At 46.5% G+C, this 14,245-nt stretch overlaps 4 protein-coding genes across 5 annotated transcripts in view; all 4 read left to right on the forward strand.

The window, feature by feature from the left end:
* LOC123448484 (E3 ubiquitin-protein ligase RNF25) overlaps positions 1-3,895 on the forward strand; it is a 79,707-nt gene extending 75,812 nt beyond the window's left edge. The window contains exons 6-7 of one of the 2 annotated variants that reach the window (XM_045125397.1): positions 2,930-3,096; positions 3,361-3,895. In XM_045125397.1, coding sequence (XP_044981332.1) covers positions 2,930-3,096; positions 3,361-3,789 — 596 coding nt within the window. In that variant the 3' untranslated portion in view covers positions 3,790-3,895. The remainder of the gene's footprint in view (positions 1-2,929; positions 3,097-3,360) is intronic. The other variant, XM_045125398.1, reaches the window with a different exon arrangement.
* On the forward strand, positions 3,885-5,021 carry LOC123448485. The gene is made up of 2 exons (XM_045125399.1): positions 3,885-4,865; positions 4,958-5,021. Exon 1 carries the CDS (start codon positions 3,885-3,887, stop codon positions 4,563-4,565), a length of 681 nt encoding a protein of 226 aa, XP_044981334.1. The 3' UTR covers positions 4,566-4,865; positions 4,958-5,021.
* Positions 5,022-5,445: 424 nt separating this feature from the next.
* On the forward strand, positions 5,446-9,778 carry LOC123450435 (serine/threonine-protein phosphatase 7 long form homolog). The gene is made up of 2 exons (XM_045127689.1): positions 5,446-5,589; positions 8,588-9,778. Exon 2 carries the CDS (start codon positions 8,591-8,593, stop codon positions 9,776-9,778), a length of 1,188 nt encoding a protein of 395 aa, XP_044983624.1. The 5' UTR covers positions 5,446-5,589; positions 8,588-8,590.
* Positions 9,779-9,849: 71 nt separating this feature from the next.
* Positions 9,850-11,291, forward strand: LOC123448489. The gene is made up of 4 exons (XM_045125401.1): positions 9,850-9,954; positions 10,040-10,202; positions 10,278-10,756; positions 10,851-11,291. The coding sequence occupies exons 1-3, from the start codon at positions 9,851-9,853 to the stop codon at positions 10,689-10,691; spliced, it is 681 nt and encodes a 226-aa protein (XP_044981336.1). The 5' UTR covers position 9,850; the 3' UTR covers positions 10,692-10,756; positions 10,851-11,291.
* Positions 11,292-14,245: the final 2,954 nt, after the last annotated feature.

A 14,245-nucleotide genomic window follows, 5' to 3' on the forward strand; every position in this document is an offset into this window, starting at 1 on the left:
GAATATGTTACTGTTTGGAGCATTGTCGGCTGCGGCGCTCCAATTCCACGCTTGGTTTTTTTCAAACACGACGTCGCGTGAAATCCTAGACGCTTGGTTTGTGGATCGTAGAAGCGGTATGCTTTGGTGCCGGAACTCCTCTCGTATCCGATAAACACCATCTTGGTGCTACGATCGGCAAGCTTTGAGAGATGCGGCTCCGCCATCTTCACATGTGCCACACACCCGAACGTCCGTAGATGAGACACATTCGGCTTACGTCCGTAAATTGCTTCATACGGAGTCTTGTCGATCACCGCCTTCGTTGGAGCCCGGTTGAGAAGATAGACCGCCGTCGAGACAGCTTCTCCCCAAAAAGTCCCCGACAGGTTCTTGCTCTTGAGTAAACTCCTTGCCATGTCAACGACGGTTCGATTGCGCCTTTCAACGACCCCATTCTGCTGCGGCGTGTAAGGTGCCGTGAGGAACCTCTTTATGCCAATCTTCTCGCAGTAGTCGTTGAACTCATTCGACGTAAATTCTCCGCCGCGATCTGTCCGTAGAGCGCGAACCTTCAACTTGTGTTCCATCTCCGTTGCAGCCTTCAGCTTCTTGAACGCTTCAAACGCCTCATCTTTAGACCGTAGGAGAACGACCCACATATATCTCGAGTAGTCGTCTACCACAAGGAAGAAATACTTCTTTCCAGCGTGAGTTGCCGGGGTGATAGGGCCACATAGATCACCATGGAGCAGCTCGAGTGCATCACTTGCACGATAGGTAGACTGAGCAGGGAATGGCCTGCGGTGCTGTTTTCCAACCAAGCACCCGTCACATACTCGATCAACATGGTCGATAACTGGCATCCCGGATACCATCTGCATCTTTGACATCTTCTTCAAGGCGTAGAAGTTAACGTGTCCAAATCTAGCATGCCATAACCACGAATCATCATCACTCTTGGCAAGCCAACACTCCGGTTGAGATTGATCAAGGTTGAGGATATAGAGCCTATTCCGTGTGCGATTAACACGAGCTAGCACGTTTCGGAGGTTGTCGAAGATCGTCATCACTCCGTTCTCGATATTCACCTTGCATCCATTCTCGTCAAGCTTCCCAATAGAGATAATGTTGTTGCGAAGACGTGGGATGTAGTACACTCCGGTGAGTATGCGATGTTCGCCTGTGAGACCCTCGAAGAGGACAGATCCTTGCCCGCAAATCTCCACAGCTGAACCATCACCGAACTTGACTGAGCCTTCAACATCGTATTCCAGCTCGAGGAATTTCTCCTTGCACCCCGTCATGTGGTTACTGGCACCCGTGTCGAGATACCACGACACGTTCTGATCACCGGATAACTTTGGTGTCACTTTTTCCTCATGAAGTAGCACCTTCCGGCTTGGTTTCACAACCACCGTTTCAGCGAGATCACAAACTTCAGCCATCAGAAGACCTGGACCTTCGTCTTCCTGCTTTGCCAAATTTGCCTTGATCTCCCGCTTGTGAGGCTTTCGACAATCCTTCGCAAAGTGACCCATCTTATTGCAGTTATAGCACTTGACCTCGGACAAGTCCAAGTTCCGTGGTTTCTGCTCTTTAGATTGGCCCGCCTTACCACGACCTTGTGGTTTGCCTTTTCCTTTGTCTTTTTCGGTTTGTCCATCGCCCTTCGTGTTGCTTGAGCCTTCGCCACCGTCACGCCTTCCTTTGCTACTTGGGGCCTCCCAATCTGCGCGCGAGTACATGAGTTGGTCACTACCTCCTCCTTTGCCTTTCCGACAGCCACGAGCATTTTCTTCCCATGTCCGCAATCGTCCGATCGCCTCCGTTATGGTCATGTCGTCGATGTCGTAAAGCTGCTCGAGCGTGCTGATGATGTACGTGAATTTATCAGTCACTGAACTGAAAAACTTCTCCACGATCTCGGTCTCATCGAGCTTTGCACCAAGCGCGCGGATCTCTCCCACCAAAGTAATAAGACGCATGGCGTAGTCATTCACCGATTCACTTTCCTCCATCTGCAACTTGTGAAATTGGCGCTTCAGCACTTGTGCCCGAGCCTTGGTGACGCGATCTTCTCCGATCCTCATCTCCTTGAGTGCGTTCCACGCCTCTCTTGCCGTCTCGAACTTCGCCAATGTCATTAGTACGGAATCCGGCACGGACTGGGCTATGGCGGCCATGGCACCTTCGTCGCGCTCCTCGTCGACGTCGTCGTCCGTGATGGCCTCCCACACTCGAAGGGATCGAAGAATAATCTTCATCTTCACCGCCCACACGCCGTAGTTGGCGTCAGTGAGCATCGGGTACTGGATGGGGATGTTGCGATGCGCGTGGACGTTGGCGCCGCTCGTTCCTCCACCACTGGTTGCTGACTTGACGCCCTTCTTCACCTTGTCGCCGTTCTTGTTCGCCTTGGCCGACTCAGCGTCGCTGTCCGTCATCGTAGATCGTAGATCGTCGAGGCTCTAGATACCAATTGTTGGCTTTTGAACGTGCGTATGCAGCTGTACAGGCGTGCCTACGCGATTCTTGCTTCCGCCGGCTACTTGACGGAACTTGCGTAACTAGCGACACGAATAAAACTGATCGATGGATTTGATGGCTAAAGGCTCGTTGCTTTGTATTGCTTTTCGTTTTTCTGGTGTTACAATCAACACCCCTAGGGTGTCTTTTATACACGTCCACAAGGGACTATAGAAATAGACTAGGACTAGGAATCCTAATACTACTAGGACTCGGTTTGGCTTTCTTTCCTAATCCTAAAGAAACAACATGATTAACTTCTACAAAAACCTGTCTTGATGACCACGTTACATGACATCTTTTCAGCGTATCAATTATTGGCAACGTAATTTTGTACATACATGCTGTTACTATTGTGTCCGTTGGTTACATGTCACTACCGGTTAATCTTCTCTGTTGCTACTTGTTATTGATTCTTCAGAAGAATTGAGATTGTCCAACTCAGACAAGCTATATAATGCAAATCATCACAAAGGATTTTGTCCAGTTTGCCGCAAAGTGTTTGATGAAAAGGATATTGAGCATGTTCGTGATCTGTTGGATGCAAACACTTCTCAGCTGATGGTATGTGGCGGATACGACTCAAATGCAAGTGAACCATCTAAACACTTCCAGGCATTATCAGTTTCTTATTTCAAGATAAAATCCCTTGCATCATATTTGCATCCTTGCTTTGAAATTATTAGTAAATTTATCATTTATCATAGGGATATAATTTTCTTCAATGACTTGTTAGTTCTTACAGTTGCATGATTCTCAATGCAGTTTATTTTTTTCTAGTATTTCACCCCTTAGAGATATGCTACACCTGAGTGGAATCCATCATAAATATCTTTATCCCTTCACATGTAGGCGTGTTTAACAGTTGACCTGGGAGAAGATGATAAAGAGTTACTCCATTCCGAGGCAGAGAAGAAGAGGAGAGAAAAAATTGGGTCATTGTTTAATCTGCAACAAGAACGGAATGGTTTAATTGAACCAAAGAAAGACCTTGCCATACAGCCCGGAATGTATGTTTCTCTTCCTGCTATTGAGCCAACTACAAGTGCAGGAGACAGCACCAATTCTTGGGAAGCAACCGCAAGCTCAACTTCAGTAACAGATCCACCCGTCACGGCAAACATCAGCGGCGGCGGCAAGAAGCAAAACAACTCAGGTCCTCCAAGGAGGAACCGAGCTTATGCTCCCAGAAAACAGCCTCATGGCCAACGTGCTGGGAAACAGTGGCAGAGAAGCCAGCCCGCTAGGCAACAGTGGCAGAAGAAAGACGCAGAAACTTGACAATAGCATTTTTGCAGCTCTGTTTTATCAAACATGTATATTGACGGAGAGTACGGTTGTTAAACAAAAGGGTGACAACTCATTAGAACGCAGACATGCCAGAACATGTCCCTCTCTCGCGACCCTGTAGCCAACCAGCCCCCTGCCACCGCCGCAACGGCATCGTTGTTCAGCCTGTTGAGCCAGTCCCAGCCCGCCTACCTGCCACCCCGCCGGCCCAGGCGCCGGGGGTGGATTTTGATTTGGTGATGCCGTCGGGTCGCGCCCTGCTCGTTGTGAGGGTGAGGTTGACTTCCTTTGGAGACGACTCCCAACTTCCCAAGCTGCCTTCCACGCGCTTGCTCTACCCCCACTGCCGGGTCGCCCTGCTCGCTGTGCGGGTGAGGCTGACTTCCTTTGGAGATGACTCCCAAGCGAATTTTTGTCTAAAAGGACCCCCTCTTGAACGTGAATGTCAGAAAATACCACCTGCGAATGCTAAAGAGGGAAATGACCCCCATCCCTCCGTGGCGACAGGTGCGCCACGTGGCACCTGCCGCCACAGCCCGAGGCGGCTGGAGCCTGCCGCCACGAGCGCAGGCGGCCGACAGGGGTGCCGCCACGAGGCAAGGCTGCGCACGGGAGATTCCGTTCCCGCGTCTCGGCGACGTAACGGGAATGAGAGGCGGGGCCTGTCGCCTCGGCATATGGCGGCCAGGTGGGACATGCCGCCTCGGGAGGAGGCGGCGGGTACTGTTGTCGTGCTGAAATGTACTGACTGCGCGGAATTTCACTGACTGCGCTGATTTCGAGGCTCGTTGATTCCTACGCTGAGACAGTCTCCACCGACGAAACAGTAGCACGTTTTTCCCGCTCTTCACCGACGAAACAGTGTGAAAATTTTCTTTATAAACGAACTGCGTCGCTGTCTCCACTCTCACTCTCTTCTCCTCCCGTTGCCTTCTGTGTCACCCTCTTCTCTTTCTCTTTCTCACTCTCTTCTCAAGAACTAGTCCATATGAAGGTTTAAGTTGCGATTTTGGATGGTTTAAAGTTAGATTTTGAAGACGTTGCAGTTGAAGAAAAGATAGATCAAGGTAAGAGCTTCCATTTCTTTTGGTCTTGTTTGCATGCATGATGTTTTATTTTGTTTGATTAGTTTGTAAGTATGTTCTTTCTTTTGTCTTAGGGAGTGTATTATCACTTTCATGGAATTATTTTGAAGACGTAGTTGAAAATAAGTTAGATCAAGGTAAGAGCTTTACATTTCTGTTGGTCGTGTTTGCATGCATGATGTTTTATTTTGTTCGATTAGTTTCTAAGTATGTGTTTATCTTTTGTCTTAGGGACTGTATTATCACTTTTATGGAACTATTTTGTCATGCGATATGAACTACTAAGTTGAAGATTAAGGTATGAGACTCTGTTCATATTTGTGTTCATGTGATAATAGGTCGACTATGTTCATATATTACCGATGATTTGTTCGTGTTTGCATGCAACTGGTATTTAGAAAGGAGTCGGAAAAATGCCTATGTAACTAGCATTTTTGTAAAAAATATGTAATAATATGTTAGCTCCATTAGTATTATTACATGCAAGACGCGTGTGTAATATGTTTATTTATGTGATAATTTGTCAACCCCGTAGAAATATGACTCGTGATATATATATATGCATGCAGTATGTATTTTTAGACTTTTGCTAGCACGGAAATAATTATGTGTGTAATATTTTTGTTCATATGAAAATAGGTGGAATTCGCTGATATTATTCTGGTGATATATTATATTCGGAAGGATATCCTTATTTAAACCAGAGGTATGAATGACATATTGTAATTCATCTTCTATTTATTTTATAGATGTAGTGTCACGATAAATGGTACAATATAAATTATTATGCGTAGATGTAATGGATGTTGTTAAATTGTTATATGTAAAAAAGATAAGTAATGGATGTTGTTACTACAATGTAAATATAAAAATATGATTTTTAATGGACTAACAATGTAAATATGGCTGCTCGTTAGGTACTATGGAAAATTTGTTAGTGTTTTATGAGCACATCGTACGTGAGGGTCCTTCTGGTGTGGATGTGTCTAGGTGCGGGATGACTACGGTTGTAGTGAAAGACATGGTTAATGTAGAGTATGCGACAGTTAGAAGGTGCATCCGATCGATGTTTGGTTCAGCGATGAATGGAAAAAAAATGACCGTGGAGGCTTTCGTGGTTGAGGGAGGAAATCGTTGGGTTCTGCGACGGGTTACTGGTGAAAGAGCATGGGCGTCGTACATGGGTTTTGCAAGCAATCCCAATAACTCCATGTATGGACAACCCATGGTTTATGTGGAGTTCATTTCTGCCAGTGATGTCGCCGAGTGCAGTAGCGGTGCCGGTGAGGCCCAGTTGGCCATAACTGTAGCCCCCGACGCCGGCCCATCGGAACCAAGTGGTGGCGAACATATGGCCATAACTGTAGCCCCCGACGCCGGCCCAACGGAACCAACAGGTGGCCAACAAGTGTATGACATGGGATATTGGTCTGCGGTCGTTGACATGAGCGAACATGTCGAGGGATTGCTGGAGGCGCTAGATGATGACGATGATGGTCATTCTTCTGCGTCTTCGGAATCAGATGATGATGAAGTTGTTCCTCCTGAGAAGGCGGTCGCTGCAGCAATCAACCCAGAGTTTTTACAGGTTATGAGCATCACCGATGAATTTCACTCTGTTGCTGGCCTAGACGCGGGGAGTCTGGCCGTTGGACAGATTTTTCCAGATAAGAAATCTGCTAAACAAGCAATACATAGCTATGCAATTGCTATACACAGGCAACATAGAGTGAAGCAGTCTGATAAAAAGGAGTTGAAGCTCATATGCATCCATCGCGAAGCGGGTTGCTGCGGAAGAGTTATTGCTCGCCAGAAGCCTGGGGTATGTCAGCCATGGCATGTCACAAAAATAGAGCAACATGGTTGTGAGCAAACCGGCACTCTTTCAGAGCACCGCAATGTGTTTGCAGAATATGTGTCACAGGTGATGCAAACCATTGTGCAGCAAAGTCTTAATATTAGTATTAGGGCTTTGCGTGCAACTGCATCTGATCTGATTGGTTTCCCTGTCAGCTATAGCAAGGCTCGTCATGCAAAGAAAAAGATATTTCAGAGGTTGTATGGAACCTATGAGGAGGCGTACTCTTTTGCCCCTAGAATGTTGCATCAGATTTCAGTTGCTAACAAGGGGACTCAAGTTTTCCGGAAAGAACATCCAAATCCATTGAACCCGGACGAGCAAATCCTGGACCGCTTATTCTGGGCATTCGCCCAGACTATACAAGCATTCAAGCATTGTCGTCCGGTTGTATCAATTGATGGTACATTTCTCACTGGAAAGTACAAGGGCACACTCTTAGTGGCGATGGCAGCTGATGCAAACAATCAACTTCTTCCTATTGCCTATGCACTAGTGGAGAGCGAAAACAAACATAGTTGGCTATGGTTCGTGTGTTGCCTGAAGATGGGTGTCATCAAAGATCGGGAAGGGGTTTGCATCATCTCTGATCGCAACACCGGACTATTAAGCGCGCTTGAGATAATTAAGGCTTCACAAGATCTAGATGGGGGATGGCCCGATCTGGAGACAAGGTGGTGCATGAGGCATTTGGCAGCTAATTTTTATTCGAAATTCAAAAACAAAGATTGGTTCAAGCTATTCAAGAGGATGTGCATGCAGAAAACTGCAGCAAAAATGAATGCTATCTGGGCAGGTATCAATGGTCAGATCGAGCGCGCATCCCTCCCGGCGAGAGAAGACCGGAGGGGTCGTCAAACAGCAATAAATTTGAGCCAGTGGATTAATGAGAATTGTCCCTCTTTGTACAAGTGGGCGCAGTCTCAGGACACTGGCGCTAGATACGGTATAATGACAAGCAACATGTCCGAGGTGTACAATGGTGTTCTTAAAGGGGTGAGGGCACTACCTATCACAGCACTAATTGATGAAACTTGGAACCGGACTGTGTCATACTTTGCAGATAGAGTCACCGTTGCCAAGGCACTAGTTGATTTGAACAAGACCTGGTCTGAGAAGATGCAAAGACATCTTGATGACAAAGCAAAGAAGTCGCAAAGACATGGGTGCAGGCAGGTAGATGCACTTAGGAATAAATGGGAAGTTAGTGTGCGAGCAAAGTTTGTGAAGGGTCACCACAGGGGAGCAAAAAAACAAGCTGTGACGCTTGGTGCAACCTCGTGTGAGTGCACTTGCAACAAGCCCAAGCTTCTGGGATATCCTTGCAGTCACGTATTGCGGGCAGCTGCAGATCAACAAATTAGTGTCGAGCCATACGTATCACCATACTTCAACATGCACAATTTGTACAACACTTGGAACGGTGAGTTTTGGGCATGGGGCATTGATATGAAGTACAAGCAATTATGGCCAGAAGGCACCACATGGGTTCCAGATCCCGCATTGATGCGAACCAGCAAGGGACGGCGTCAGTCTAGGCGTCATCGCAATGACATGGACCACAGCCAGTTGGGAGAACCAAGGCGATGCCGCGTATGCAGGTGTGCTGGTCACCCGCGTAGGGAGTGTCCGTATCGTAACAACAACACTGCGTGATATGTAATCATGCTATGTATTTTAATTTCATCGTGATGTAATATTCGGAATATGTATTTTAATTTCATTGTGATGTAATATTCGGAATATGTATTTTAATTTCATCATGATGTAATATTCGGAATATGTATTTTAATTTCGTCGTGATGTAATATTCGGAATATTTAATTTAATTTCATCGTGATTGCAGGTTATGGCTGAAATGCCCCAGCTTTTGAATGGTTATCACGACAACCACCACCGTTGCCAGCTTTTCATAAATCCAAATCATGAAAATCCTCCTCAGACCTTCCGGCTTCGAACTGTAAAGACGCCCTGGTCAATACATAATCGGTTCCTTGAACACCTTGAGGCTTATGGACTCCTACATTTTGCGAACATCGCAGCTCGTCGAGGTAGTTTTACTGCCGACCCATCCCTTTTGACATCCCTCGTTGATAGATGGAGACCGAAGACCCACACATTTCACTTTCGATGTGGAGAGCTTGCACCTGCTCTAAAAGATGTGTCAATGATCACAGCTTTACCAATTAGAGGTGTGCCAGTGGTACATCCACGAGTTTCTTCTAATTGGCCAGCAGATGTCTCTGCCCGTCTGAGGCTCGAAATGCCCATATCAGATCGTTCTGGTCAGCCTCGAGGTGTCCCACTCAGCTGGCTTCATATTAACTTCGAAATTTTATCTACCCATGCTGATCCTGAGACAACGAAGAGACACTTGTTTGCATATTTGTTGTGGCTCTTCGGTGTGATGTTTCCTAATTCTCACGGGGAGATAGTTTTGCCTGGTCTCATCTATTTTGCCACAAAGATAGTAGACGAACCTTTACCCCAAAATCCACCATATAGCGTTGGTTCTGCTTTGCTTTCTCACACATACCGAGGGTTGTGTGATGCCACTCAAAAAACTGCATTCACATCTAAAGCTCCATTACTTTGTGTCTCCTACGAGTTTCTACACTTGTGGTCCCGGGAATACTTACCTGTAGGACGACCGCGGATAGTAGAACCCGCAACCCCGTACAACTATGGTGAGGGTGTTGTAACTATGTCCAGCCGGTGGATGCTGGGTCGAAAAAAATGGTCTACTAAAATTGCAAAAAATTGTTACCCCATATACCATGATCAGTTTGAGCTTCTTAACGACTCACTAATAACATGGAACCCGTGGACTGAGGCGCACATTGATATGGTATTTGGTTCGCAACACATGCCGGTGAAATGCGTGAGAGATAGTGCCTTCTGGATGACTCGCTGCAATTTACTCTATCTATGGTTTGTGGAACCGTATAATCCTGACCGTGTCATGAGACAGTTCGGTCTATATCAAGATATTCCATCACCGGTTCCAAGATGTATTGACGAAGAAACTCATAAGTAAGTAAGATGTGACCTAGCTAAATAGATATTCCATCAACTATTCTTGAATTTTTTTGTTATCTATAATTACAGGATGAGCAATATGGGCAGATCTGGTGTGGACTGGAATGCAGAAAACATTGAATGGATAAATCAGTGGAATAATGAAGCTCTACAAAATATAGTGCCTCAGCAACGGTAATTTTACTAATGTTAATTTAATTATGTGCTTATAAAATACAGAATGTGATGTAACTTTACTAATGTTAATTTATTTATGCAGAACGTACGATGCAACTACAACAGAAGCGTACTATAATTGGTATCGCATAAGCATGCGTACTAGACTGACGAGTGAACCACCTACGATGCCAACACATCCAACGCATATGGAACAGTTGCAGAGACGGATGGACACATCATCAGCTTACTATCGTGACTCCGCGGTAATAATCAACATCTTGCTATTCAGGTCCATCATTTCATGAACAATTCAACCAACGAACAACGATTTTTTTCAGATTGATATTTGCACCCAAGTACAAGCGATGGCGAGGGAAGGAATGCAAGCCCAGGGAATTGATCCTAAAGGCAGGTCCTTCTTTAAAAAAATTAGCGAATTCGTCAGCACAAGGTTTACGAGATGCGGTATAGAGAACGACGTTGTCACTGCAGCGTACAACATTCCGGAACCGAGGTCAGCTAGACCGAGTGTGGCGCCGTCGTCGTCCATGCGGTGGGGAGAGGGTCCTAATACTACGTCGACACTTCCACGACATGACTCGTCTCTACCAATACATGGGCAGACATCACAGGTAAATGCTCCAGATTTAGGTTCGACGCCCGGACAGACTCATTTCGTGGAGCATGATGCATATACAGCATATGGCGCACACTCAAGGATCTCAGCCATATCTGCCCACGCGAGGGATTAGGATGCCTGAGGAGAATCGTTGGGCTGAGACAAGCTGAGGGAGCACAAAGCTACAACAGCGGTCAGGTATGTACAATTATAATAAGCAATTACATAACTTCTATTTACACATCTTTTTGCTACACACAGTTCATTTTAAACACAATTTTTTGTGGAGCAGAAAATTAATAACCCATCATGGGGAGATAAACATACCCAGCGTGGCGTACAGAAAGAAATACTCACAGAAACCCATGATACTCAATGCACGCTCCCAGGAATGATAAATGATTTTTTCGGGCAGGATGTTATCGGTCCATATTATATCAATTCTGAGTCACAGTCATTCACCTATAATTTAGAATCATCATCTCAATATGGATTTCAGACTCCACCACCTATGCATGAGTCGCAGACACAGGAACACGAGGGACAGTACGGTCGTGGTGTTCGTGAACACAGACCCCCTGATCGATTGTCACCCTTCGGTCGTCGGGCAATGCGAGCTGGTCGCCGTCGCATAGGGTGATTCGTCTATGTATGTGTGCGAACAATTGCATCTTTCTATGTCAGTTTCAAACTTTCAGATGTACGTACAAGACATCTATGTAGTTTCATGAAATAAAAGTTCTCGATATATTTAAAGTTGCTTCCATAAAATAAGATACATAAAATAAGATACATAAAATAAGATTCATAAAATAACATACATAAAATAAGATACATTAAGATGTAGAGTTCATAGAAAAACTACATAAAGTCGTCGTCATCCTTCGACGATGCAGAGCTCTCGCCCTTTGACGAAGCGCTACTCTTGGCCTTCGTCGATGATGCGCTCTTGGCCTTCGTCGATGACGCGCTCTTGGTACTCGGCATGAAGATATCGTCTTCGTCCTCACTATCGTCAATCCATAAGAAGGGATGTTTTACTCCACCTCCACCGCGTATGTGTTGGCCTTTCTTCTTCCATCTTTCATTCAACCGCAGAAGTTCTTTCCGAATCTCCTCATATGTCCTTGCAGGCCACCCCTTCCTAGCTAATGCGTGGGCAACCTCATTCAGTAGCGTGTCACTACTGATGAGTTTGTCCCATGAAACTATTCTATTATCTATCTTGAAATTGCTAGCTAAGCGCAGAAGACACTCGGACATACCACTATGAAAACTACGATCGAAAGGATAATGAGACATTTTCAGCACACTCCTTACCCACCTTGGTCTGGAGGGGGTTTTATAGGTGCAGCAGAGCGAGACGAATAACTAATGGCGGGAAAATGAGGAGGGAAAGCGAGGCGGGAAAGTGAGGCGGGAACAAAATGGCGGCAAAGCTATACGCGGGAAAAAATGGCGGGAAAGCGAGGCGGGAAATAAATGGCGGGATAAAATGAACATACACGTTGCTGAAATTAAGATACAATTTGCCGAAATTAAGATACAACTTGCAGAAATTAAGATACAGTTTGCCGAAATTAAGATACAACTTGCAGAAATTAAGATACAACTAATACAAATTAACATACAATAAAATAAATCTACTGAGTCCAACGTGGATATTTTCCTTTTCCATCACCAGCTTCTTCTGCTGCCTTGGCGGCATGAGCCCTTTCTCTCCTTCTCTCCCTCTCAGCTTCACGCGCCTGTTCCCGCTGTCTGTAAACCTCCTCCAGCCGAAGTTTCTCTTCTTGATTTTTTCTTTTCATCTCATCAAGAAAAGCCCTCTGCTCCACACAGTATTCTTCCCACTCTTTCTTCTGCTCTGCTTTCTCCTCTGCTTCAGGCTTCTCACGACGCTCTTCCAAGTCCAAGCTAGCCCATGCACGGCGACCTCTTTCACGAATCTCGGTCACCGCCCAGTCCGGCATTTCCGTGTCAATCCAACGATAGTACATGCACAGAGGAGGAGGAGACTAAAGGATGGATCAGATTCAAGTAAACAATAATATCAAATAACAATAATCTGAATGACTTGAGCATACCGGAGGCCTGACGTACGCAGAAATAGATTCGGGTGGATCAGATTCATAATTGGCGCACATGAAAAACTTCATGCCCAACCAATCTGAAAAATCCGTCACCTCCTTCACCTTGCAGACATCTCCGCACCAACATCGAACTGCTTCCACCCCCCGAGGCAAGCTTGCACTCTGCATTTTCCTAGGCCTAATGCTCTGATCCGAACAAGGCAAACTCATACTGACTATGGAGGTGCAGGTGATATGAAGTCTGGCTGATGGTGAAGAGAGTTTCACTCCCTGCCTCCTTTTATAGGCTCTGCCGGATGTCTACGCGGGAAAAAATGGCGCGAAAACGAGAAACTTCAACGGGAAACTTAGGCGGGACAATAACGCGGGAAACTTAGGCGGGAAAAAATTGCACTGCTCGTCCGTCGTTATCGCGTGCATGTGGCGGTAAGAAATACAGCAGACAACCTCAGTTAGTGCAATCAGCCTTTAGGCCCTGCTTGGAATGCCGTTCTATTTTTACAAGTGCAATACTTTACAAAGGTGTGTGTTATTTTTACAAGTGTACTCCCTCCGTTCCTAAATATAAGACTCTTAAAAGACTTATATTTAGGAAATCTCCCTCCGTAAAAGAAAATGCATCCGTTTCCTAAATATGAGGCATTTTAGAGATTGTATAATAAACTACATACGGATGTACATAGACATCTTTAGAGTATAGATTCACTCATTTTGCTCCGTATGTAGTCTCCTAGTGAAATACCTAAAAGGTCTTACATTTTGGAACGGAGGAACTACATCCAATACCGCATGCAAGTTAGAGCGGGATGAGCGGGAAGTCAGCGCCGTTTTCCCAGACAGCAGCCTCGTAGTCAGCGAAATCAACGTCCCCACACAGTCACTGCCCGAGCAGCGCGGAGATTCCGCCGGCCGCCGGAGGTGGTGCCGGCAGGGCCCACCCAGTCACTGCCCGTTACGGATCGGCGTGGCGGGAACGGGGTCCGTAGCCGGCCGCCTCGGCTGGTGGCGGCAGGCCCCAGCCGCCTCGGGCGGTGGCGGCAGGACCCACAGCCGCCTCGGGCGGTGGTGGCAGGTGCCACGTGCCGCCTGGCGCGCCTGCCGCCACCCGGGGAGCTGGTCCTTTCCCTCTTTAGCATTCGCAGGTAGTCTTTTCCGGCATTCACGTTCAAGAGGGGGTCCTTTTGGACAAAAATTCACTGGTAGAAAAAGAGGCTTCCGTCCAGCCCCATAAGTCGTGACACTGTAGGAACCGCGACTAATGATTTCTTTAGTCGCGGTTCGGCAGACGAACCGCGACCAAAGGCCTGGGCCAGGGCGCTCGGTGGCCAGCTGGTGCACGTGAGGGGCTTTAGTCGCGGTTGGCCAGGCCAACCGCGACTAAAGGTGCCCAAAGGCCTTTAGTCGCGGTTTGCCATGCCAACCGCGACTAAATCTCCTCCCCTATAGATACCAGTTCAGCACACTCACTTAGCCATTTGGTGCCACTTCTCTTCACAAGCTTCACAAGGGGGTGTAGGTTTGCTTTTGGTTCCTCTTATGCACACAAGGTGTTTGATGAAATGCCCCAAGAGCGTGAAACAAACATGATATGAAG

The sequence above is a fragment of the Hordeum vulgare genome, chromosome 4H, assembly GCF_904849725.1.
Source record: "Hordeum vulgare subsp. vulgare chromosome 4H, MorexV3_pseudomolecules_assembly, whole genome shotgun sequence".
Taxonomy (NCBI): domain Eukaryota; kingdom Viridiplantae; phylum Streptophyta; class Magnoliopsida; order Poales; family Poaceae; genus Hordeum; species Hordeum vulgare.

What these genes read in the sequence shown, in the direction of transcription:
- LOC123450435 (XM_045127689.1), top strand. Translation starts at nt 8,591, where the DNA reads ATGGCTGAAATGCCCCAGCTTTTGAATGGTTATCACGACAACCACCAC.
- LOC123448489 (XM_045125401.1), top strand. Translation starts at nt 9,851, where the DNA reads ATGAGCAATATGGGCAGATCTGGTGTGGACTGGAATGCAGAAAACATT. An exon ending in AATATAGTGCCTCAGCAACG is followed by an intron (nt 9,955 to 10,039) that starts GTAATTTTACTA and finishes TTATTTATGCAG; the next exon opens with AACGTACGATGCAACTACAA. An exon ending in CTTACTATCGTGACTCCGCG is followed by an intron (nt 10,203 to 10,277) that starts GTAATAATCAAC and finishes GATTTTTTTCAG; the next exon opens with ATTGATATTTGCACCCAAGT.
- LOC123448485 (XM_045125399.1), top strand. Translation starts at nt 3,885, where the DNA reads ATGCCAGAACATGTCCCTCTCTCGCGACCCTGTAGCCAACCAGCCCCC.